The 25,225-nt window shown below is 52.3% G+C and overlaps 1 protein-coding gene across 3 annotated transcripts; it reads left to right on the top strand.

Annotated features, from left to right (window-relative positions):
• The first annotated feature begins 900 nt into the window (after window positions 1-900).
• On the top strand, window positions 901-24,188 carry Tmem268 (transmembrane protein 268). Of its 3 annotated transcripts, none has more exons than XM_046451810.1 (9): window positions 901-987; window positions 5,606-5,793; window positions 9,722-9,831; window positions 11,938-12,045; window positions 13,075-13,224; window positions 16,734-16,844; window positions 18,979-19,059; window positions 19,906-20,142; window positions 23,063-24,188. In XM_046451810.1, exons 2-9 carry the CDS (start codon window positions 5,685-5,687, stop codon window positions 23,240-23,242), a joined length of 1,086 nt encoding a protein of 361 aa, XP_046307766.1. In that variant the 5' UTR covers window positions 901-987; window positions 5,606-5,684; the 3' UTR covers window positions 23,243-24,188. The 3 variants fall into 3 exon arrangements, with proteins under 3 accessions (XP_046307766.1, XP_046307765.1, XP_046307767.1); XM_046451809.2 differs by having other exon boundaries at window positions 906-990; XM_046451811.2 differs by lacking the exon at window positions 901-987 and having other exon boundaries at window positions 19,906-20,088.
• Window positions 24,189-25,225: the final 1,037 nt, after the last annotated feature.

The raw sequence follows: 25,225 nt of genomic DNA on the forward strand, positions 1-25,225 counted from the left end.
GAACCACCCAACGTGTCCACAAAGAAGAAGGGGCCAGGAAAGACCCTTTCTACACGGCATGGAAGTTTATGAACCCCTTCAAAAGAAAGCAGAGTGGAGATGAATACCCAGCCAGGAACTCTGTTGAATGGAAGAGCAGGATCCCCCGTAAAACAGAATCTGCTGTAAAGACAAGTACTTACTTGTGGGCTCTAAGAAAAAATACTCAAGGTTAGTGCTCTACTCAGGGGAGGGGGCACTAACTTTTCACTGCAGACCCTTTTGCAATTTTGAGTGATGATGGAGGGGGTGGTGGCTGACACAGTAGGTAGCCCTTGTGAATACCAGCAGAACAAGGTGACTGGTTGTTTCGAACACCTCACAGAGATTATCTCATTAAATCTTCACACAACCCTATGACATCGTTATAATTAATGATTTTTAGGAAAACAAGAGGCGGGAGGGTTACATTATTTACGAAGATGATATAATTAGTGGAGAGGCCTGGATTGGAGCTCAGGCAGCCTGATCCCCAAACTCCTAATTTTTCATTAAAAACAGGTCCCTGATAACTTCTGGTCCCTTAAACTGCCTCATCCACGGGACCCTGTGACTTGTGTCATGGGGGACTTGACCTCCCAGGTCCGCCGCTGCTTTACCGGGGAAACGTGTCGTAGGTCCCGGCGCGGGGTGCACCGCAGAGCCCCAGGTCCCGACGCCGCGGTGGGCGCGGAGGCCCTTGGCGTCCCTGGGTAGTCGGGCTGATGAAACGCGCCTCCCAGCTGGGCTCCGCGGCCCGGCACGCGTTCCCTCCAGGCCCGCGGCGGGCCCGGCGGGCGGCTCCTCCCGGTGGGGTGACGGGCGGGGGCCGGGGGCGGGCCCGGGAGGGCGGTGCCGCGCGCTGGGGCGGGCGGGCGCGGGCCGGTGGCGTCGGGAGGCTGCGGCGCGGAGGGGCGCGGCGCCCCCGACCTTCCGCGTCTCCGGGCGGCGGCGGCGGCGGCGGCGGCGGCGGTGAGTGTGCGCGCGCCCGTGCGCCCGCGGTCCCGGGTTGGTGCCGGGCGGCGCCGGCGTCTCGGCCTGCGCTCGCGCCCAGGGCCGGGCTGGCTCGGCGACTCCGAGATGCAGCGCGCTCCTGGGGCCCTTCCCCGGGTCGGCCCGGAGCCCGCGGACTGGGGCGGGGGTGTTTTTTGGGGTGAAAAAGACCCCCGCCCACCGCCAGGCAGCAGACCTGGACGAGATGGAAGGGCAGAGACCAGGGCAAGGCACCGCTGCCCAGGCCACGGCCACCACGTTCTGTGGGACCTCCTGGGCCTGGAGGAGCCGGGGTTTCAGTTCTAGCTCCGTCCCCGACTGGCGCCTTGATCCCGAATGGCTCACTTTCTTTTTCGAGTCTTAATTTCCGCATCTGTAAAATGGGGAGCTTTGTCTCATTTACTCCAGGCTTGTCCACCCCAAAACTTCTGGGGCGGGCCCTCCTGTGATCTCTTGTAGAATTTCCAGTTCCACAAACAAACCTGACCCGAGGGAGGAAAACGGGGTCGTTTCTCTTTCCCTGTGAGGAATCTCAGGCCAGAACATCGCTCTTGCGGTGTCAACAGAGCTAGGGACCTCTGGGCATCCAGCTGGTGCGCGGGGGCCTGGAAGGTCTGGTTAGCCACAGAATCCCCAGAGGGAGCCCAGAGGCCAGGACTCTGGAACTAGTGGCAGGAGTCCCAAAGCTCTGCTCCCTCCCTCAGTGCGCCTCCATCCTGGTGTCGGACTCTCCCACTGTCACCTGGGACTGAAGCCGGGCTGAGTGGGAGGGGGCCCTCATACAGCGCTCTGGGTGACAGTTTAGTTTCTGCCCCTGGGGTCTTGCCAGCTCCCCTCCTGTCCTTTGCCACCTCTGGATCTGGATGCCTAAGATGCTGGGGGTGGGGGGCAGGAGCAGCCCTACTCTCCCCTGATGGGCAGGTCCTGCTCACTAGCTTCTCTCCCCCTCACCTTTGCCAAGCCAAGGAGCCCCCTTCTCTCCCAGGAAGCCTGGAGAACACTTCCCACCTCAAAGCTCCCTCCTGTTCCCTACTTGTCCGGTAATTTTCTTTCTTAGTTTGTCCTTCCCTCAGATAGTGATCCTCAGCAGGGAGGACTGGACAGGGACTTCAGATTTTTATCTCTGGTCTCATGCTCAGGGCCTGGCCCTAGAAGGTTCTTAGGGCTATATTCCTTCAGCTGCTTCCCAGTGCTATTCAGAGTGATTTATGCCTGTGAAAGCTAAACCTCACAACAGTCTAAAGTCACCACCATTATCTCCGCTGACACATGAGGATACCAAGGCAGAGAGAAGTCCAGTAACTTGCTCAAGGTCACACAGGTGGGAAGTAGTAGGACTGGGCAGGTTACTTTTAGCCATCAGAGAACAGCTTCAGGTGAATGAATGAAGCCTGCTGATTGGGACTCCGAAGGTGGCTGATAGACCAACTAGGGTGCTGTGATTCCCCGCCCACACCCCTTCCCCCAACTCTGGAAAGACAGTGCCTCATTGTGGGATTTTGCAACTAATGGAACCTCCTGTGCAGTCTGAAAGGAGACCTCAGATTTCAGCAACTCCAGCTCCTGTGTGGTTCCTCCTTGATACTAGGTTGCCAGGCTTTTCTGAGACTCCAGAGCAGTTCCTCTGACTTACAGGCTCCCAGCTGCAGGGTCCCTGGGTTTTGTCTGGAGCCTGGGTGGATGGGATATTCTTTGCCTTGTGGGCCTAGTCGGTGATCAAGTTAAGCAGAGAAGGGCTTCATTGGTTGTGGGTTCATCTATTTTTGTTGCTTTCATGCCTCTTGGGGTACAAAGTAAGAGGAAGGTAGTGAGGCAGGATATGATTGGCTGGTAAATGCTTGTCAGATTTATGAGTGTTGCTGTAGACCAGGACTCAGGTTAGGTAATGAGGGGAGACCCTGCCCTCCCAGCAGAGAGCTTTCCATCTGAGTGGAATTTGTTTCTAGATCAGGCCTGGGAAATGCAGTCTCTCCTGACCCACTCATTTTTTAAAAAATATATTTTTAAGTTGTATATGGACACAATACCTTTATTTACTTTTACGTGGTGCTGAGGATCGAGCCTGCTGCCTCACACACTAGGCAAGCGCTCTACCACTGAGCCCAAACCCCAGCCCTGACCCCTCATTTTAAAGGCAGTTTCAGGAAGAGACAGTCAGACCAGGGTCCAAAGGTGCAAAGGCCTGGGAACTGTGGCCTTGGACTCCAGAGCTGGATAGCGGGAGCTCTTCTCTGATTTCTTGGCTGTTAGACACCCAGCTTTGTACAGATCACTTCACACATGTGACCTCAGTTTTGTTGCCTGTGAAGCAGGAGAAACGTGTTGAGGAAAGGGGCCTCATGGTGGGTGGACCACTGGAGGTCATTTGGCATCTGCTGTCACATCCCATAGCAGCTTAATGAAGTAGGCCCCGCACCCCCATTTTACAGGTGACAGCAGCAGCGCTCAGGCTGGGTGCCTCGGCAGCGAATGTCACAGCGTGTGAATGACTGAGCAGGGATTTGAGTTTAGGCTTTCTGGCTCCAAGGTCTTCAGTCTTTTCCTCACATTTTGTTGCTTTGTGGCATTTGAGTGTGGCACAGGCAGATTGAATTGTTAGTTAAAAGCGCATCTTTTATATATTCTTGGTTGGGAGAAGGGGCTCCCAAATGACTTTCTGCAGCTTAACATTAGGACTAGCTTCAAGTGCATGTAACCTCCACAGTCACTCCAGGCGCCCTACTTAGGAAAGTCCCCAAATTTGGCTTGACGTTCTGCTATCAACATTTTGCAACCCTTCACCATTTCTGAACCAGGGGCCCTGCATTTTCATTTTGTACTGGGCCTCACAAATTGCGTAGCTGTTTCTGTTAAAAAGTACTGAGAGAACAGAAGGTGGTGAGCACAGGAGGATCAGGCTCTTCCCCTGACACAGTGGCAGTGTGTCCTGGGTCCAGCTTGGAATCAAGCACATGTGTATCGACTGGGAACTTTGTGTCATCCCCAATATCGCCAACCATGGTAGCAAAAAGGAGATTCTAGTTGTTGGGCACCCTGGTGCACATCTATAATCCCAGCAACTCGGGAGGCTGAGGCAGGAGGATCACAGTTTGAGGCTAGATTCAACAAAGGGCTGGGGATGTGGCTTACCAGCAGAGCTCCCCTGAATTCCATCCCCAGTATCACTCCTATACAAATACAACTTTAGTGGACTTTTTCATCAAGGCATTTAGCAGGGCTGCTGTGCCATCCCCTGGGATTCTGGCATAGTTTTCCTTGGCAAGGGGCGATTCTCAGGTTCCCGGCTGGACACATAACAGAGGTGAACAGTGCAGGTTGCAGTCATAGCAGACGGCCTGCAGATTCAGGTTTTTACCAAGGAAAACATCCACCAGTGGGTCCCTGTGTTTTGCCTATGAAGGTGGCCAAGGGTGATACCCGCTATCCTCTCAGTGACCTGGCCCTGGAGGCCTTAGAAGCCTTTCCAAGATGGGTTGTAGCCAGGAAGGCACATTGATCACTACACTATCTTTTTTTTTCCTATTTCTAGATGACTATTTTATTGACAGCATTTGCATGTTTGCTTTGGCTGTCTGGAAGCTCAAAACTAAATTTTTTTTTTTTCAAAACTAAATTCTTGACTTAGGAATAGCAACTGTGTTAAATCTCAAAATAGCAATAGAAAAGGTTTTTTTTTGGGGGGGGGTACTGGGAATTGAACTCAGGGGCACTGGACCACTGAGCTACATCCCCAGCCTTATTTGATATTTTATTAGAGACAGAGTCTCACTGAGTTGCTTTTGTCAGCTGAGGCTGCTTTGAACTTGCAATCCTCCTGCCTCAGCCTTCTGAGCTGCTGGGATCACAGGTGTGCACCACTGCACCGGCTTTTTGGTTTTTTTTTGGTAGAGCTGATATTCATGGGATAGGTTCTTTGTTCCAATGCTGCTGTGTGTCTTTCATGCGAATCACCCATTGAGTCTTTGCAGCTACCCTGCAGGGAAGGTTCTGTGATTGGAAGAGCTGAAGCTCTGAGGTTGATCTTGCCCAAGGTGGAGGGGTGAGCCTGCCATTTACCCAGTGAGCCTGGCTCTGGAGTCCATGTGGGAACCTAGGTATTTTTACCTACTAGATTTGAATTTCCCATCACCTGATTTTCCCCTGAGTTTCCCAGAGCTGGCCATGGAACCCAGGGCCTCATGCATGCTGGGCGAGCACTTTACCACTGACCACGCCCCCGCCCCTGCCCTGTGTGTCTTGGCCATGTCTGTGGGAAGCTGGGGGAGATCCTTGGTGTAAACAAGGCTCCTGTGACAGATGTGCCTGCCTCATGCCTGGTTACCTGGGCTTGCTCAGTGAGGGTAACTGAGTGGGCCTGGTCAGCTCTGGAGTAAGAGCTGGAGAAGGCCCCTGACCAGAAGGGAAGTTCTCAGCCAAGGCCTGGCCTGGGGGCATGTTTTAGTTCCTCATCTTCCCTCCAAGAAGTTTCTTCGGCATCATCAGGACGACTAGAGTCAGCAAAAAGACTCTCATGGGCCTTGGTGACTTTGGCCTCCCAGAGCTCCAGGAAGCCTGGGCCCAGGCCTGAGGTTCCTTCTTGTGCTCTTTTCTGAAGGTGAGTGAAGCCTAGTCGGCTGTTCCAGGATGAGCCGCAGCCCCAGGAAGGGGAAGTAGAAGCCCAGCTGGCTCTGGCCATGGCCTGTGAACCGCAGATGGACCCCGGCGGGGCGGCCGGCCCTTTGCCCACCTCCTCCCCTGGCTGGAGCGCCCTGCAGCCGGGAGGCCCTCCTGGGTGGGGGCAAGGTAAGGACCCTTCATTCTCTCCTCCTCCCTGAGGCTCCTCGGAACTGGACTCACCTAGCATTCTAGGTTAGGGGCAGGGATGGGTCACAGAGCATTCTTTAGATAAGGGTGGGTGACCTTGGAGTACATTTCCAGGCTGCCTTCTAAGAAGGTTTTGTTTTATTTTATTTTTTGGTACTGAGGATTGAACCTAGGGGTCCTTTGCAACTGTGCTACATCCCCAGTCCTTTTTTTTTTTTTTTTTTTTTTTTGGTGCTAGGGATGGAAACCAGGCCCTTGTGCATGCAAGGCAAGCACTATGCCAGCTGAGCCATATCCCCAGCCCCACCCCCAGTCCTTTTTAATTTTAATTTTGAGATAGGGCCTCACAAAGTTTCTGAGGCTGGCCTTGAACTTGTGATCCTCCGGTCTCAGCCTCCTGAGTTGCAGGGATTACAGGTGTGCCCCACCACGTCCGGCTGCCTTCTGCCGTTTCTGCCCAGATCACTCCATCACCATCTCCTGTCATCATCCTCTGCTTTTCAACTGATCTTCTCCTTCCTGTCCCTCTGGTCTCTCCCTGGCAGCAGGAGAGATCTTTTTCAAATACACATGCAGCTGGGTCACTTTCTACTTCAGGGTTTCCCATTTGGCCTGACATGAAAACCTGTCATTTGCCAGCTTGCAAGGTCTGTCTTAATGACTGTTGCTGCCCTTGTTCTTTGTTCTTTGCCATGCTGTTCTGCCTCAGGGCCTTTGTACATCCTGTTTCTTCTGCCTCTTTACTTTGTCCCTGCCTACTTTCCATTGCTTAGTTTCTATTCACCCTTCAGAGCTCAGTGCAAATATCCGTCCTATGAGGAATCTTCCGGATGACTTTGCCCCAGTCAGTACCCTCTGATATGCTCTTCTGATGTATTTTCCTCCCTGTTGTACTTACTACAGTCTGTAAATAATTATCTGAGTAATGAACATTGCATGTCTAGCCTCCCCTCTGGAATGTAAGCTCCAGGAGGGCAGGGCCTCTGTGTGTCTGTGGTCCCAGCCCATGGCTTGGCCCATTGTGGATCTTCAATAAACACTTTGGTTGAATAAAAGGTGGAACGAGTGGCTGGGACAGGCAAGGGGGAGCAGCGCTCCATTTCGTGTGAAGGCCACAGGAGTGTGGCTGGTTCCTTAACGGGTCTGAAACCTGGCTGCTTAAAACAAGGGTTTCTTCTATTACCCCAGTCGTTAGGGAAGCAGTTCCTAGGCATGCACCTACAGCCCCGGAATGGGAATGGAGTGGAATGGGGCAGCTTTCCTTCAGGACATTAAAGACGCTGCTCCACTGAGCCTGGGCAAGCCAGTTCTTGCTCCTCTGTGGGAAGAGGGCTCTTCCCTGTGCGCATGCACACACGTGAATACACACGCATCCTTTCCCTTTTGGTAGCTTTTCTTAGCCTAAGGGTAAAAACAAGTATTTCTAAGTGGAGGACTTGGTGTGCTTGCTTTAAGGAACAGATGAGCAATACTATTGCCAGGAATCCGGAACTCTTGATTTGGAAGGCAAACAGACACCATGAAACTTCTTTGCATTGCTCCTGCACACACTTGCTGTGCAGAGGGCCAGGCCCGGGAGGGCCTCAGGGTCCTGCGTGGAGTCCACAGGGCCATGTGTGCTGGGAGGGGTGGGTCAGTCGCAGGCCGTGCTGGGTCTGGTGCACTCCTCCCCTTCTTGCTTCTTTCCACTCCTGCCTTCCCTGTTAACACAGAGCAAGTTCCTCTTTTCAGAGGTTTGGTTTCCTTTTCTATGTTAATGGCACCCATCCTTTGGGGTGCTTAGAGGAGTCGGTGAAATCCTGAAAAACCTCCACCCAGTACCTGGTACACAGTAGGGGCTCAATATCCAAACCTGTTGTTATTATCTGCCTTTATTTTGTTTCTGTCTACTCTTCCTAATTTGCATAGTCTTTGATTTAATCTTATAATTCTGTTTATTTATTTATTTATTTTTGCAGCGCTGGGGCTTGAACCCAGGGATGCTCTACCACCAAACTACATCCCCAGCCCTTTTCACTTTTAATTTTGGGTCAGGATTTCGCTAAGTTGCCTAGGCTGGCCTCAAACCTGCAATCCTCCAGTCTCAGCTTCCTGAGTTGCTGGGATTATAGGCGTGTGCCACCCCATGTAGTTCTGAATGTGTGCCTTTAACATATGAGTGAGTGGCAGATGTGCTTGGGGTGCTGTGCTTTGCGTGCCCCCTCCAAAAGCACGTTGAAATGAGTTGCACCATAACAGTATGAAGAGGGGGCACGTTTAAGAGGCGATTAGGTCCGGGTGGGCTCTGCCCCTGTGAGCGAGCGGTGCTGAGAAAAACAATTGAGAAGAGGAGGGTTTATCCAGGGTCACAGTGGTGTAGATGTCAGCCCGTGGCCACTGGATTCTCGGCTTTGGGCCTGGGGAAACAAAACATCATGATGGGGAGGGCACGGTGGGCTAGAACTGCAGAGAGAGGGAGGGGGAGGCTGGGGCTGGGGCTGGGAGGAGAGGTAGTCTCCAAGGGCAACCCCTAGACCCCCGCTCCCTTCATTGAGGGCCCGCCTCATACAGGTCCCCCACCTCCAGTAGATTACTTGGCTCTGAGTCCGTCAGTGGGTCAGTTCACTGCTGAGACCAGAGCTGTGTGACCCGGTCGCTTCTGAAGAGCCTTGTTCCTGCACGTTGCTTCATTGGAGGCCAGGCCTCCCACAGGAACATGTCCTCCTGACCTAACTGAGCATGTCACTGTCAGGCAGTGAGTTATTAAGAGTGGGTTTCTTGGGTTCCCAATAAGCAGGATGAATGCAGGCCAGTTTTCCTGTCTGTCCCTCGCTCACTTGCCCTGCTTCAGGTGCTCTTCAGATGCCTTGATCTGGGACTTCCTGGCCTCCAGAACTGTGTGTGGGCCACGTGAGCCTCTGTTATGTAGAATTTGCCCAGTTTGTGGTATTCTGTTAGAGCAGCAGAAAATAGACTGAGACAGGAGAGGTCACCACGAAGCCAGTGTGTTCATTTTCTACTGCTCCTGTTACAAAGTGGCCACTAACATGGAGGCTCCAAAACCACAAATGTATTATTTTGCGGTTCTGAGGTCAGAATCTGACCCTGGGCTCGCTGAGCTCGCAGTGGGTGCCGGCAGGACTCCGCTCCTTCCTGGAGGCTCTGGGGAGAATGTTTCCCTTCCCAGCTCCTAGAGGCTGTCTGCATTCCTTAACTCTTGGCCCTCTTCCTCCATCCCCAAGCCAATGAATGTCCTTTCCTCCTTCTTCCCTTGTCACATCTGCCCCTGCTTCTGCCTGCCTGTCCCACTTTTGAGGGTCTTTGTGATCATGATGGGCCACTTGAGTGTCCTGAATGTGCTCTCTTTGTAAGATCTGTGACCTTAATGCCATCTGCAATCTTAATTTTTGCCATGAAGGCAGCATATTCACAGGTTTAGGGAGTTAGGGTGGGGATGTCCTCTGGGCCCTTGTTCTCCATGTCATAGCTGGTTGTCGCTAACTGGGAGGCAGCTAGGAATTCAGGAGACATTTATCAAGCTTCCTTTGCAGTGCCGGAGTCAGCGTCTGCTACGTAATCCCCTTGATGTCATCGTTCCCCTCAATGTTGGTTGTTCAGTCGCTGTTTAAGTGGCCCTGGTGATGGGGACTCACCCACCCTTTCTTTGAGAGGACAGCTTTCCCTTTGGGGAGGTTAGGTCTTCCTTGCCTTGTCTCACGTAGTATCCCAGTGGCTTCCTTGCTGTGGCCTCAGTACTGTCTCCCTGGGGCTTCCCAATCAAGTCCAGTCCTTAGGGATTTGAGGACAGCCGTGTCCTTCCTTGTCATGAGAAGGTTCTCACAGCCAGTGGGGGGATGCCTTCGTTTCTGGCCTCCTCCGAGGTGGCTCTGGTGCAGCCAGATGAGGCTTCTTTCTGCTCTTTTCTCAGAGCTCCACAACGGCCAGGTCCTCACCGTCCTCCGGGTCGACAATACCTGTGCACCCATGGCCTTCGACCTGGGAACCGCAGAGGAGCAACTGCAGACCTGGGGCATTCAGGCGAGTGCTATGTTCACCAAGCCCTCAAGCCCCCACTGCTTTCCCTTCCATCCGTCTGTCTACCCGTCATCCACCCATCTGTCCTCTCACCCAGTTATTCTCCAAGTATTTATGAACGTCCCCCTGCCTGCTGTGGTGGGTGACGTAAGGAAGGTGTGTGGGAACTGGCCTGTCTTCTTGATGGACTCACTTCCTGAAGGTGTGTTTGGGGGTGTCCCTTCTGTGCCAGGCGCCTAGCTGGCTCAGCAGTGTAGAGGCGAGCAGGACCCCAAGCTCACACTGCTCCCAGAGCCCACTGGGGAAATGGACAAGGGTTGGAGGGGTCAGGACTGTAGGAGTCAGGACTGTGGGACACAATGACGCAGCAAAGCATTGAAGACGTGCCCAGGGAGATTGGTGAGCCTTGCCCACGTGAGTGGTTGGGAGAGCCTCCGAGGAGCAGACCTTGATGTGGGGCCTCGAGGACAAGCGGGAGTACACCGGGTGGGCAGGAGGAGGGCCTTGCAGGAGAGGGGGCTGTTCTTGCTGGCAAAGGAAAGTTTGTGTGAACTCACCTCCGGATGCAGGGAACGCAGGCCCGGGCTTCCCAGACCCCCTCTTCTGCACTCAGACCCGGCTCTGCTGCCCGCTGCCTCTGTGAATTTGGATAGATAGCTTATCCTCTCTGAGTCTGTTTCATCTGCAGATTAAGACAATATCAAAACCCAGCGGCTCGGGAGGCCGAGGCAGGAAGATCGCAAATTCAAAGCCAGCCTTAGCAATGTAGTAAGGCCCTAAACAACTTAGCGAGACCCTGTCTCAAAATTTTTTTAAAAAAGATTATCAGTTATCAATACCTATTATATTGGTGTTTAGTTAGGAGTAAGTGAAGTCATGTCTGAGGAACATTTGCACTGTCTCTGGCACATCGAAAAATCGAAGCTCTTGGGAAGTGGGAAGTGCCAGAGGGTGGTTTTCCCTTCCCAAACCCCAGCAGGATGAGGGTTTCCTGTGAAGGCCAGGTTGGTCAGGCACAGATGGGGAGCACATACTGCTCATTTACCCGGAAGATTTCAGAATTTATTTCTTTGAAGCTGAATTGCATTTTTGTTCAGAACAACATTGGGTCACCATCAGATGAAGACTTGACGAATCAAGCTAATATCATGTCGGCACCTATTGGCTTCGTCATTCTGCATTTCCTTTCCACCTTTGTACAGATTTTTTTTTTTTTAAATTGGGAATTGAACTCAGAGGCACTGTACCACCGAGCACGTCCCCAGCCCTTTTCATTTTTTATTTTGAGACACAGTGTTATTAAGTTGCTTAGGGCCCCACTAAGTTGCTGAGGCTGGCCTGGAACTTTAGATCCTCCTGCCTCAGCCTCCTGAGTAGCTGGGTTCACCACTGCACCAAGCAGAAGAGCATCTTTCTCACATAGTCGTCTTCGGGTTCAGTTTTCTTATTGGTGTACAGTTTATATATTGTTGTACCATGTTCCTAAATGTAATTTTTAATTGGTAAGTTCTTTATCCTTGGTCTACTTTCATAGGGCATTCTGCAGACACTTTTGTTTGGGCAGGGAGAGCATGTGGGACTCTGGGCTGTGCTAGTGGATGCGGATATTGCAGTATTGACAGTAGCACCTGTGTATCTGGTGGTCACCATGCACCTGGCACTGTGCCAAGCACAGTTTGTGTCTGATCTAATTTAATAAGAACCCAACCCTACAAGGTGGGTTCCCTGCATTTTGTAGAGGGGGAAACTGAGGCTCAGAGAAAGGGGTAACTTGCTCCAGTTCACACAGCACAAGAGTGGCAGGGCATTGGGCCAGGGCCGCCTGACTCCCAAGGCCTGTGCCTTGACTGTCAGCCCATGCTGTGCCTGCCCCAAGGTACTGAGTCTCAGGCTGTGGGGACAGACCCCTTGAGATTCTCCTGGCTCTCAAGCTGTTCACCTTCTCAGGATGGCTGTTTCTCCCTGAGCCTGCACCTGTGATTTCCACCCAGGACTCACTCTGCCCCTGGGGCGGCCTAACCCCCCCCACCCACCATGGGAACAGGCTGGCGGGATGGGGTGGAGTAGCCCTGTGGTTGACTGTTCTCTTTCCCTTGGGTGGCCTAACAGGTCCCTGCTGACCAGTACAGGAGCTTGGCGGAGAGTGCCCTCTTGGAGCCCCAAGTGAGAAGATACATCATCTACAATTCGAGGCCCATGCGGCTGGCCTTTGCCGTGGTAAGCAGTGAGATGGGCACACACTGGCCCGGCCCTGGCCTTCTCCCACTGCCAAATGCAGTGTTGTATCCTGCAGCAGATAAGGGACTTGGCAGCTGGTGACCCAGTTAATTGCCTGGGGAAGAGTGGTACCACATGGGCCTGGATTTGGCACTGGAAGAGAACTGTGGGAGAGAGTTGTAACCAAGTCCCTGCATACAGGGTGGGAGCTGGGGTTTCCTATGGGCAGAACCTGGACTGGGAATCTGCAGACCACCAGGCTCTGAACTCAGTGTCTGATCTTGGCTAAGACTTGGTTTCCTCTTCTGCTCACAGAGAGGTCCATTCCAGCCCTAGTCATATACACATGTATGTATATATGCATGCGCACATGTGTGTATGTGTACATGTGAACACTACATCTGCATACGCATACATCTACACTCACAAACACATACATACGTTTGAACACAAGCTGTCTGGCTTTTGCATCTGTGGTCTTAACCACTACGACTTGCTTCTTTGGTGAATCCTTGGTCAGATAGCATGGCTGACTCTCACCTCCCTCTTCTGGGGAGAAGGGGAAGGAGTGAGAATCATCATTTATTAATTCTCTAGTCAGTGCTGGGCTGTGACGTTTGTTACCCTGTTAACTCTTGCAGCAAACCCCCAAAGTAGCTGTTATTATCATCACTTTACGGATGAGCAAACTGAGGTTCAGAGACGAAAGGCTGAATGGCCAGTTAAGGATCACTGTGGGTTTCAGACTCAACCTTATCTTTCTCCAAAGACTTCTTCTTTTTCTGTTTTACTTAAGATCAGGATAAAGAGGGCTTGGGAGCAGCTGAAAGCCCTGCAGTCCGCTTTTGCTTATAAACAGGGAATACACATCCGTTCCCATAGACCCAGAGTCTGCGTTGGTCTCTTCCAGCCCCGTGAGCTGTTTGAACCCAGGAGGGTGTTGGGGGCCTCTGCCGGTGTCCCTGGGAGTGGAGGTGCTTCGTTTGAGGATGGGGGTTCCTGACTGTGCTCTTCCCTGGTTTCCCGCAGGTGTTTTACGTGGTGATCTGGGCCAACATCTATTCAACCAGCCAGATGTTTGCCCTGGGCAGCCACTGGGCGGGCGTGCTGCTCGTGACCCTGGCCGCAGTCAGCCTGACCCTGACTCTCATGCTGGTCTTCGAGAGGCAGCAGAGGAAGGTGAGAGGTCCAGAGGCCCCTGCCATGCTTCTTCCAGAGGGCCGGGTGGGCCTGAGAGTCCCAAGCCAGCCTTTCCTCTTGCCTGCTTTTAAAGAATCCCTCCTGCCATGAAAATTCACTCTGGCCCACATGCACCAGGGTTGAAAGAAATCAGATCACCATCAGGACAAAGTCCTCTTTTTCTTTCTTTTATTTAATCAACTTAAAAAGAGAAAAAGTTTATTTTGGCTCATAGTTTGGGAAGTCCCAATCCGTGATTGGCTGGCCCCGCTGCTTTGGGGCCTGTGGTGAGGCCGCGTGTCCCAGGAGCAGCACATGGGGAGGGGAGCAAAGCTGCTTGCCTCATGCCAGAGAGCTAGAGAGCTTTGTTTTTCTCATTTAATCCCTGTGGGTTTTTTTTTTTTTTTTTTCCTGGAAGCCAGCTGTTTTAAAGAGCTTGGGAAGAGGGTGCTGAGTCAGTTGAGCTGACTGAGCTCTCACTCACCTTTCCCTGGGTGCGCATGGGAGCCCTGTGAGAAAGCTCAAGAGGGTCACTGAGCCCACCTCCCTGCAGCACTGGGTGCCTGAGCTTGAGGGTGGTCAGACTTTAGGTAACTTCTCCTGGATTCCACTATAAGTGGCAGAGCCAGGGTTCAAATCCTGAGCCCTCTGAAGGTTTTGATCACCTTTGAAGAGGAGGTCAACCCCTCCCATCGTAAGGTACGGCTCATGAATTGTAGTTTCTTTGAATGTGTGTCTCTTGTTACGGGTTGAGTGCTCTTGAAGTACAGTAAGTCCTCCGTTCAGTGCTTTACAGTCCTCTGGGTGGACTCTGTTTACAGGTGGGGAAGCCGAAGCTCAGGAAGGCTCAGCGAGCAACCCACAGCCGTGTTGCTAGTAAATGGCCGAGTTGGAGTTCAAGGCCGGGATGCTCAGATTCTGCGCCATGTTCTTAGTGCGAACTCTACAGTGTGGGAACTGGAGCCACTGTAACAAAATGCTGTAAACTTAAAACAGTGTTATGAATTAACTTACGCTTCTGTGATCATCAGCCCAGGCCTCAAAGGGCCAGAATCGGGTGTGGCAGGCTGTGTTCCCTCCAGAGGCTGTAGGGAAGAATCTGTCCACTGGTCTTTCCCAGCTCCTCTAGGGCTCCTGCATTCCTAGGCCCCGTCCCTTCCTCCTCTTTCAAAGCCACACCTCCTCTGGCTCTGATTCTCCTGCCTCTCATTCCCTTTGAAGGACCCTTGTGATTATATCACACCCCCTGGCTAATCCAAGATAATCTCAGCATTTGAAGGTCAGCTGAGCAGCAGCACGAAGTCCATCCTGCACTCAAGTCCCCTTTGCCACCTAACAATAGTCACAGATTGGCCCAACAGCAGGGTGCTGACCAAGAACATGACTTGGAATCTGAGCATCCTGGCCTGGGATTCCAGCTTGGCCACTGATCAGCAGCATGACCTTGGGCTGCTCCCAGAGTCTTTCTGAGCCTCAGCTTCCCCACCTGTAAACTGCAGTAGCCTCCACCCAAAAGATGGACAGGATTGGGGAATGGGACTCAGGTGTCCCTGGGGGACCACCGTTCTGCCCAGCACACCGATGCTGTCTCACGGTGACTTGGAAAGCTCCTGTCCTCGCATCCTGCAGCCCTGGGCACAGTGCTGGGCCCCGAGGTTCTCAGCAGGCACGAGGCTCCTACTCAGACAGGGAGGGCAGGATGTGGGGAAATGTCATCAGGTCAGTCCCCTGTGTTCACTGGGACAAATAGGAATTTTATGGCTGAATCATTCTGAAAGGATCTTTGTTGGGCTTTATCACCAGGCTGACAAGAAAATACTGCCCTCGGGCTGTGCTGAAACTTCCCCCCAATAGCCCTTGTGCTTGGCTGGTAAGAAATGAATGGAGCAAGCTGCTCCTGAAGCAGGAAGCTTCTTTGGGGAGAGGAAAAAGCAAAGTGGTGTGCTTGAGCAGAGGCAGGAGAATGGCTGGCATCCGGCTGCCTGGAGGCTGCAGATGCAAGCCATGTGGACAGGGGATGCCTGTGGGCGCCCCGCCCCGCCTCTCCCCTCCTTTCATTCACCTGTCAGCTGTGATGCCCCTGTGAGATCCAGGTAATGTGCTAGGCACAAGTCACAGACATGAGCAAGGCCCAGCCTCTCACAGGCAGCACAAAGGCCCAGGGGCACCGAGGGAGTGTTCCTGGGCCATCTGCTCACTCTGGAAACTCCTAGCAGTGAGCCCTGTGTCCTGAGCACCCGCTGTGTGCCCCGTGCTTAGGGCCTGAAGTATGTGCCCAGAACACCTCTGCCATTTGTTAGCCCTCAGCTTGGAGCAAGTTACCATCTTACCTGCAGGGCTTCAAGTTTCCTCACCTCTAATGTGCGGCAAAATAACTGTGGGATTTTTGTGCAAATGAAATAATTTAATTCATGAAAAGTGCTTATGGTAGTACTTGGTATACTGTAAATGCTACTCAGGTATTAACTGTCATTACTGTCGATCTTGTCTGCCGGTGGGGAACCTGGAGCCCAGCGAGCTGAAGTGACGAGTCTGTGGCCACACAGCTCTCCGTAGGTCCTCCTCTGGGTCTCAGTTCAAGGGCTTCTAACCTGTGGGGCTTCTTGGTCCTCAGGACCATACAGATCCCTGCTCCCGGGCTCCTGGCCGTGTTGCTGTTGGTGCCCCACCCACGTCCCTTGCACCCACAGGAGCCTCAGGATTCATACCCACTGCCTCATTTTCCTCACTTGGCCTTGCTGCCCTTCCTTGAGAGCAGAAGGTTCGGGAGGGCAGGCGAGACTGTGCCCAGCACCCCTGTAGAGTACCGCTCATTGCTAAGCAGGTTCCCGAGAACGTGTCTGTGGCCAGTGCCATGTGGGTAATACCGCATACTAAAGTGGGTTTCGTCATCACGAAGCTGTCGCTAGCTGACCGCAGCCCATTACCCCCAGAGTTCCACCTGGACCAGCTCCTTTCCTCCCTCTTGTTACCGGTATAGGAAGGGCTGGCCTGAGGGGCACAAGGCCCAGGCCCCAGCCGGGTCTTCAGAGGCAGGCCTTTTACAGACGCGTGCTTTCCGAGAGCAGGTGCGCAGGCCATTCGCGCCCACCCCCCCCAGTGCTGTTGCCCATGCGCCCCAGCCTGGATTAAGAGCTTCATCCACGATCCCAGAGAAACCTCCCTGCGTTCCTGGGAGGCAGGGACAGTGGAAATGTGATGTTTTGAATCCAGTTTCACTGTCAATGACATTGTTTACTCTTTATTCTGTAACTGAAGACAGCAGGGCCCAGGGAAGGGACATCACTCACAGGGCCAGACCCCCGGAGGTAGAAGAGGCGGGCTTTGCCCTGGGCTGCCTGATACTCTTGAATTTGCTGTCCCAACAATGGCCCCATTTACAGGGGAGGAGGTGCAAGTCCTGAGGGTGAGGGCTGCTGTGTGGTGTCCAGGGTGGGACAGTGTGGCCTTGGCCCAGGAGCTCCCTGGCAGCACAGAGGTCAACCATGGGCCTGGCATCTGTCTTACAGGCTAACACTAATACAGACCTGAGGCTCACGGCTGCCAATAGAGCCCTGCTGAGACACCGGGTGCTGCTGGGGGTGACGGACACCGTGGAAGGGTGCCAGAGTGTGATCCAGGTACTGTGGCTTGGAGTGGTCTCTCCCTGGTGGCCCACTTTTGATCTGGGCTCCTGAGGACAGTTGGCCTTGTATCTCCCAGCCTGTGCAGCAGGTCCAGGAGCCTGCAGGTGAGATGATGTCACAGGCCCTTTCCTTCCTCCCTGCTCTGGACAGCTCCTTGGTGCTGAGCCGCTTGTGGGCACTGAAGGATACCAGAGGCCTGCAGGGTGTCCAGCCAGCAATAGCTCACAGGCTTGTGAGGATGGCAGGCATGTGGTCACATGGTCACAATACCTTGCTGGCCCTGGGGCAAAGAAAGGCCCTGGCAAGGCTGAGATGCAAGGCAGACAGGGCACTTTGGGGGATCATGAGGAGCCACCAGGGAGGGCAGAGCTGGGAGAGATGAGGCTGGAGGGGCAGATCAGGTGCTGAAGGCCTTGTCCACCTGGCTCAAGTCATTTTCTATATCCTAGAGACAGAGGGGAGGCCTTAAGGTGACAAGTACAAAGTCTCACAGTGGGTTGGGACACAACTGGGGCTGGCGGTCATGATCCTGGCTGGACTCTGCCCAGTGGGGTTGCCACATCTCCTTGGCACCTTGCACGGAAGAGCCTAGAGGAGTCTGGGGGGTGGGCATGCACAGGGCCTGGGGAGAATCCTTATGCACAGGCCTTGTCTATCCCACAGGAGTTTATTGAGAGCCTACTATGTGCCTGACATGTTCTAGCTGCTGAAACAGCAGCAGAGAACTACATAGCTCTCTGCCTGTGGAGTTGAGCACATGAGCCCAACGTCAGGGGGTGAACCAGGTACATCGCCAGAGTGTGGCCTTGGGGACAGGGAGCTTCTGCTGGTCCCTTTAGCCTCGCTGAGCTCTGGCTCTGCTTTATCAGTTGGCACGGGGAGTGGGGGGGGACGGTGACGTGGCATGTCAGATGGTGGTGGGCTGGAGGCCGGGTGCATGGACACTCCTTTTCAGGCAACTGTGTCTTGTCATTTTCAAAATAGCATTGGGGGATGAGGGGACCCAGTGTCAAAATGGCCAGGGTGTGCAGGGGTGTTGTGATGGGTCAGGAGAGAAGGTAGAGAGGAAACAGGAGTGGCCATGAGGGGACAGTAGTTGACACAGGAGGATGGAGGCTGCCGCCTACTCTGGTACCTGTTTGGAAATCTTTAGCGTAAAAAGCTTTGACAAAATTCCTCTCTTTGGATGAGACAGTGGGAGACCAGCTGGCCGTGGGCGGTGTGCTTGGCTCTCGTGGGGCAGATACCGGGTGGAGGGCCGTGGCCAGTGCGTGGAGGTGGAGGCGAGGGGCACCCCTCGTTTTTTTAGAACTTGGATTGTGATTATGGCAAGGTGTTATATAATGTGTGGCCCTGGAAGATTCGGCCTGTGAGTGTGGCCTGGCCTCCTGGAGACTGCTGAGGTCGAGGTGGAAGGTGAGGTGGAGGAGAGGTGGAGGCTTACCCTGTTCCCTCCCCCAGAGCACCCAAGGTGATGACCTTGGATCTGGGCATGAGCAATGGAGGTGTCGTCTGTGAAGGGTTCCACTCATTTGTCCATCTGGGTTCCAGGCAGAAATGCGCCCTGACTACAGAGGATGAGGGTGGTGGCCCCAGAAGAACAGTGATGGCCAGGAGGGTTTATTCATTTATTTTTTGATTTTTAATATTTTGGTACTGGGGATTGAGCCCAGGGGTATTTGCCACTGAGCCACACCCCAGCCCTTTTTGTTTTTCACTTTGATTTAGTGTCTTGTTAAGTTGCTGAGGGCCTCGCTAAGTTCCTGAGGCTGGCCTCCAACTTGAAGTCCATCTGCCTCAGCCTCCCAGGTTGCCGGGATGACAGGCGTGCACATGCCCTGCTCTAGGAAGGGTTAGCTTCTCTCTGGGATACTCGGTGACCTGTGGGGGATGAAGCCACTGCCATTTGGTATAGGACTGGACATTTTCCAACTTTGAACGCAAAGTTGTTTTTTTCCTGCTGGCTGTACAGAGGAGACGTGGTCATGGTGGAAGGCTCGGGGAGAGTGGAACAAACTGGGTGTTCCTCAGAAGGGTGGTCCTTGGTAAGGAGCAGCGGGTGGACCCCGGGCTGGAAGTGGGAGGCTGCTGGCGGGCAAGCCACAGGGCCTGGCTCTTCCCTGCACAGCTCTGGTTTGTCTACTTCGACCTGGAGGACTGCGTGCAGTTTTTGTCTGACCACGTTCAGGAGATGAAGACTAACCAAGAGGTAAGCTCTCGTAACCATACAACACCAGCAAAATAAACCAGGAGGCCAGACTGTGTAGACCACATTGCCTTAACACTGGAAAAATATCCAAGAAAAAGTACCTTAGAAAGAAGAAGCCCTGCATGAAATTCATGAAATTGGTGGTTGCTTTTCTGCTTTCTAATTTTTTTTTGGTGGGGGGGGGTAATGGGGATTGAACCCAGGGGCAATCCATCCCCAGTCCTTTTTAGTTTTTATTTTGAGACAGGGTAGTTTAGGGTCTCACTACATTGCTGAGCTGGCCTCAAACTTGCACTTGCAATCCTCCTACTTCAGCCTCCCAAGTCACTGGGATTACAGGTGTGTGTGCATCACCAAGCTTGGCTGAATATGTATTTCTTTATACTCAGAGTCATATTAATGATCAACTCTGGTGGATCCAAAGGTAAAATGGGTTTAGGTGACTCTCACTTCTTCAAAGTGCTTTCTACCATTTATACAGAAAATGGGGAGATCTTACTGATTCTGCAGAGGGGGAATCAGGCTCTGAGACGGCAGCCTGTCTGTAGTCATGGTCTTGTAGCCGGTGGGGGATTGAGCCTCCGGGCTCTGAGCCCTGGGCTCCTTGCCACTTTGAGGAGCAAATGAGAGCTTGGAAGGCGAGCCCTTTATAAGGCCATTAAGGGCTGGGCTCTTATGGGGAAGGAGGGGCCCTCACCATGTGACTCAGTTCCAGATACTTCTGAGGCCAGCATCGAGTCCATAGTTAGCTCATCCTCCGCTGGGTCTGCAGCTCAGGCAGCCTGCCACCTCCCAGCTCCCACCCAATTTAGGAAGCACCCACACTCCTCTCTGTTTCCTTTGCAGTCCTTGCTGAGAAGCAGACTGAGCCAGTTATATGTTGTCCTGGAGACGGGGGTGAGCCCCACGATGGCGGAGGGCCCCGAGAGCTCGGAGGAGGCTCCTCTCCTGCCCAGCAGTCCTCGTCCTCAGGAGAGACCGCTCGTGCAGACGGAGCTCCACCAGCTTGTTCCCGAGGCTGAGCCGGAGGTAACAGGCACTGAGACTGGGGGCCATCCTCCTCCACACAGGCCGGGTGGCCGGGTAGGTGCGGATTCCGCGGGGCTCCTCTGAGTTGGTAGACTCCAAACCTTGAAGCCCGAATCTTTGAACTTTCTTTTTGCCTACCCAACACTTTAAAAAATAATTTATAGAAATTGTTTTGTACTGGTTAGGATTTTTGGTTGTGTTTTTCAGTGTCTTGGATTTTTTTTTTTTTTCCTGTATTGAGGATTGAGTCCAGAGGTGCTTTACCTCTGAGAGCTACTTCCCCAGTCCTTTTAGTTTGATTTAAAAAAAATATTTATTGTTTAGTTGTAGTCGAACACAATATCTTTATTTTTATTTATTTTTATGTGGTGCTGAGGATCAAACCCAGGGCCTTGCACATGCTAGGCGAGCGCTGAGCCACAACCCCAGTCCTTAATTCGATTTTTAAACAGGGTTTTGCTGTTTCCCAAGCTGCCCTGGAGCTTGCAATCCTCCTGCCTTAGTCTCCCAAACTGCTGGGATCCCAGGCACGCTCTGCTGTACTCAGCTTGAATATCGGATGGTAGTTTCATGTTGACAGATTACAGCTTACTTTGTCAATACTGATCTTTAAAACATGTTTATCAATCAATTGATCAATCATCTACCCATCTGTCCTACCACCCCTCCATCTCTCTACTTAAACTGCCGTGGGATATTTGGATTTGATATGAGTCTTTGAATTCTGTTGCGGTCTAGTTCCCACAGCCCCCCAGTTCTGTGGGTCCTGCTACCCAAGCTGCCTCTTGGGTCAGGCTAAACCAGGAGCACAGACCCACTGTCAGGGAGACAAGCAGCAAGGAGTGACCTTGGGGGACATTTGGAACTTTAGGAGAAGACTTTCATTTAATTTCAGCCCTAATCTTTAGGACTTCAAGGTTCAAACCAGCCCCGACTCCCCTCTTTTGCCCTGGTGGGAGTTGGAGGCCTTCCAGTAGGACTACTTCAAAGCGAAAATGATGACTGTATGAATCTTTTCACTTGGATCCTTTTTTTTTTTTTTTTAAAGAGCAGAAAAGATTCATAAGGTCACATACTTTATTGTGGCATGCGTGTTTGGGCTTAGGTGCAATAGCCCATTAAACCTGGGTCTTTTAAATGATGTTTTCAAATCCATAGAAGTAAAATTTCCTGTCCTGAGTATCAGGTGTGTATGTGTGCATAGTTTTAAAGGAGCTGCTCTTGTAATTTAGCTAGGGAAAACGCAGTCACTCCCCAAGTCTCCGTATAGTCTGCACCGTCCTATTTCTGTGAGCCCAGAGTCTGTAAAAGACAGATAGTTAAAATGACCTTTTCCATTTTTACAGATTTTTGTCCTGCATAAAATGCTTTAGCACACTCTCTGTGGTGGGGGTTACTTTCCCTTCTTTGATGGGCAAAGTAGGTTCTGTGAGGTCGGCTGACTCACCCAAGGTCATGGAGCAAGGGAGAATGTAACTTAGCCAATTTTCTTGCTACAGTTCTTAGCTTCTTATGTTATTGATTCTAGACCAAATTGGTGAGAAAACCAATCCGAGTGAGTGATAGACTATTTGACATTTTCAATATTTTCAAGCACAAAGAACAAGTCAAACAGAAAGCTGTCCTCTGAACTGGGTGGTTTCTGAGTTTTGTGTGTGATAATGGTGATGCTATTGATGTTGTTTATCAGGCCCTGGCTAAATGCTTTCGATCTGTTGGCTCCTGCAGCCCTCCCCCACTCAGGTGGTAGGTATGACGGTTCTCCCTGTTACTCAGGAAGACTTGGGCTCAGCAGGCGGGGCCACCGCTCAGGGTCAGTGCAGAGGGGAGGACCTGCCTTTCCCCGTGGCCTTCTTGATTGGCATGGCTGCCTTCATTCCTGACTCTAAAGGCACAAATTGCCTGGATGGAACCCGCAGCGTATTTCATTACATTTGGAGTGGACAGTGGTCTTGTGAAAGACCTTAGATATGCTCTAGGAATAAGCACGTTTCCCTCGAATCTCACCTGCTAGACTAGTGGGTGTGTTAACAGCATGCATTAATTCCAATTTTTAAAATTCTTTGAAATTCTTCAGTTCTTCAAAGTACATTTTAATTGTTTTCATTTTGGTAAAGTATAGATATTATGAAGCGCACCATCTTAATCATTTTGAGTATACAGCTCAGTGGCTTTGATTATGTTCACGGTGTTAGCACCACCACCTCCAGAGCACCCTCGGCCCCCCATGCTGAAGCTCCACACCCATAACGCTTGCCCCCTCCTCTCCCCACAGCCCCTGGAGCCGCCGCCCTTCTGCCTTTTCTTGCTGTGAATTGACTGCTCCAGGTGCCTTATGTAGTAGAGACAGCATTTGGACATCAGCGGACCGTGTTTGTCCTTTTGGGTTAAGTCCAATTTTTATAAGCAACCTTTTAATACATTAGGAGTACTTGTATAAAGAGACCTACCAGGTGCACTGTGTGAATTGGAGACTCCTGCTCCAAAGGGAAATTTCCCCAAGTCCTCATTTTCCTCTTCTTAAGTGATCACCTTGACCTCACTTACTTTTACAGACTCATGGATATTCGAAATGGGAAGAGGGTGTGAGGGGGGTTGGTAATTTCCCTAGTGCTTTGAGGTTATGTGTCCATTATTATTATTATTAATCATTATTATTATTGCAGAGGATTGACCCCAGGGCCTCATGCATGCTAAGCCCGTGTTCTACCACCAAGCCCCAGTCCCTGTGCGTTTTATCGTTCATACACATTAATTTCCCCCTTGGAGATGAGAAGCCCAGCTGCACCAGTCCCTAGCCAGGGAGCCTTTGAGCTGGGTTCTAGGCTGGGCTTGTGTCTTTGAGAGCCTCAGGTGCCAGCCCCGCCTCTTCTCTCCCAGAGAGCATCACTCCTGGGCTGGGGGCCAGAGGCTCCCGCTCCCCTCCCTCAAGGTGTGTCCCTGTGGCCTCACTCTGCTTCTCTGCCTCTTCCAGGAAATGGCCCGACAGCTGCTGGCAGTGTTTGGTGGCTACTACATCCGACTCTTGGTGACCTCCCAGCTGCCCCAGGGAGTGGGGACACGGCACACAGACTCTCCCAGGATCCCATGCCCCTGCCAGCTCATAGAAGCCCAGGTCCTGGGCACAGGGTGTTGTCCATTCCTGGCCAGGTGACCTAGGGAAAAGATCTTCATCTGCTGTCAGGACTGAGAAGTGGAGGAGGCCTCAACAGCCCAGGATGGCCAGGGGCAAGCCCCTGGTGAGGAGAGAAGCACGGGGGCCGCACCAGATGGGGTCAGTCACACGGATGCCAGGCTTGTGCCAGTGTCCCGCGCCTCACCGGCGTCCCTTGCTGACCCCTGGCGGGGCTGAAGCTGGTGGTTGTGAGCTGGTTCTGCCCCTGCTGTTCTCTGTGCGGCCTGGATGGAAGTGTGGCCGTGGCTGAAGGGCCACCCTCATTCCTCTCACCACCCAAAGAGCCCAGGATATGTGAAGAGGACCTGTCGGGGAAAGTCTTGTGTCCAGAGCTTGGTCTCATGGTGCTCCTCTCCCCAGCCCCTTTGTGTCAGGTGGGGGAACCGAGGCTCAGGGTGGGCACTGCTCTTTGCCTCTGACCTCTGAAGTTGTGAGACTGCCTGTCTCCTCCCTGAAGAAGAGAAGCAGCTTCTCTGACTTTCCTCCATTCCTAGGTTTTCTCCCCATGTTGTCTCCACCACAGTGGCCCCTGGTTTGAGGTCTGCTAGCCTCAGGGCTCAGGACAGAAGCAGTAGACAAGGGGCAGATGACCCTCCAGCAGGAATGCCGGGACGGGATGGGTCCTTGTGGCGGCAGGACTGGTGTCGCCTGCCCGCCATCGTGATTCACACTGCAGACACAGCACAGCTGTGTTTTCTGACACTAATGTTGAAATGTGATCAGACACTTGTGAAATTCTGTGAAGAGTTCTGAGACCTCCGACTGTCCTGCTCCCCCAAATGTTTCAAGACCACTCGTTGCACAATGCAAGTTCCCAGGCCCTGGCCTAGCATGGAAGGCTCCCAGCCCCCAAGACTCAGCTTCGGCTGTCTCTCAAAACCCTTTTATAAGTTGGAATTCCTTTCTGAACGGGCGTACCCATTCCTTTCTGTCTTGTGGACTCATGCTTTAAAACCCCGCCTTCCCGATCCCTCCTTCAGGGAGATTAGCAACAAGCCCCGTTGCTGTCTCCTTTGAATTCTTGACACAGTTGCTGCTTGGGTTGAAGTTTTATGTTGCTGATCTGGTTTTTCTGTGCATATGCCTGTTTTTTCTAGCTAGATTGTAAACTTCTCAGGGTCCCAGATGGCACCTTATACTTTTTTTGTGCATGACTTACACCTGCTAAAGAGAAAAGAAAAAAAAAAAAAAAAAAAGAAAAGAAAACACAAAACCCTGTGGATTGATTTCTTCACCGATTCCATACCAGATTCCTCAAATCTCTCTCCAGATTGCTGGGGGTTAAGAACTGGGTCATGATGGACCTGCTTTCTGGTCTTGGCTTCCACTTCTAGGTGTTTAACTTTTGGCAAGTTGCTTTCTTTGACTGGTCCTCAGTTTACCCCTCTGAACGGTGGGTGGATTAGGTGATTGTTCAGGGCCCTCCCAGGACCAAAGCTTGTTCTGTCTGATTTGGCTTCATCTACAGGCCAAGAGGTCCTGCCGCCCTTCTTGGCTTTGGCGTGCGGGTTCTGTATCCTGGTGTCCCTCCTCCCTGTCAGGAGGCCTGGATTCTTGTCTCCCATCTGCTGCTTCCTAGCTGTGTGACTTTGGCTAAGCCACTTACCCTCTCTTGAGTGTGATTCTACTCCTTCATCAAGTGGATCTGGTGAACCTGAAGTCTAATAATGCAGGTTACTTGCCACCTGGGGGACAAACCTGTTAGTTTTTTTCTGTGCTGGAGAAGAGGGGTCAGGTAGGTGCATAGACCCGCCCTGGGAATGGCTGTGTTAAGTGTCTGTGTTTAGCCGTGTCCCAGGGCAGCTTTGTTCAGTGAAGCTGTTTACAAAGGTGATCACCGTCTTTCTGATCTAGTGTCACTGTGGATGTGATCAATAGAAGCCTGTACTTATCATCCCATCATAAAACCCACAAAGTATAACAACAGAATAAAAACGGGTTTGCTAAATGACAAACAGCAGT

This window comes from Marmota monax, unplaced genomic scaffold, assembly GCF_021218885.2.
Source record: "Marmota monax isolate L192 unplaced genomic scaffold, Marmota_monax_Labrador192_F-V1.1 WCK01_AAM20220418_F8-fsc00020, whole genome shotgun sequence".
Lineage (NCBI taxonomy): Eukaryota > Metazoa > Chordata > Mammalia > Rodentia > Sciuridae > Marmota > Marmota monax.

Excerpts from the sequence above, each read along its gene's own strand:
- Tmem268 (XM_046451810.1), top strand. The coding sequence starts at position 5,685 with ATGGCCTGTGAACCGCAGATGGACCCCGGCGGGGCGGCCGGCCCTTTG. Across the intron at positions 5,794-9,721 it reads CCCTCCTGGGTGGGGGCAAG|AGCTCCACAACGGCCAGGTC; the intron begins GTAAGGACCCTT and ends CTCTTTTCTCAG. Across the intron at positions 16,845-18,978 it reads GGTGCCAGAGTGTGATCCAG|CTCTGGTTTGTCTACTTCGA; the intron begins GTACTGTGGCTT and ends TTCCCTGCACAG.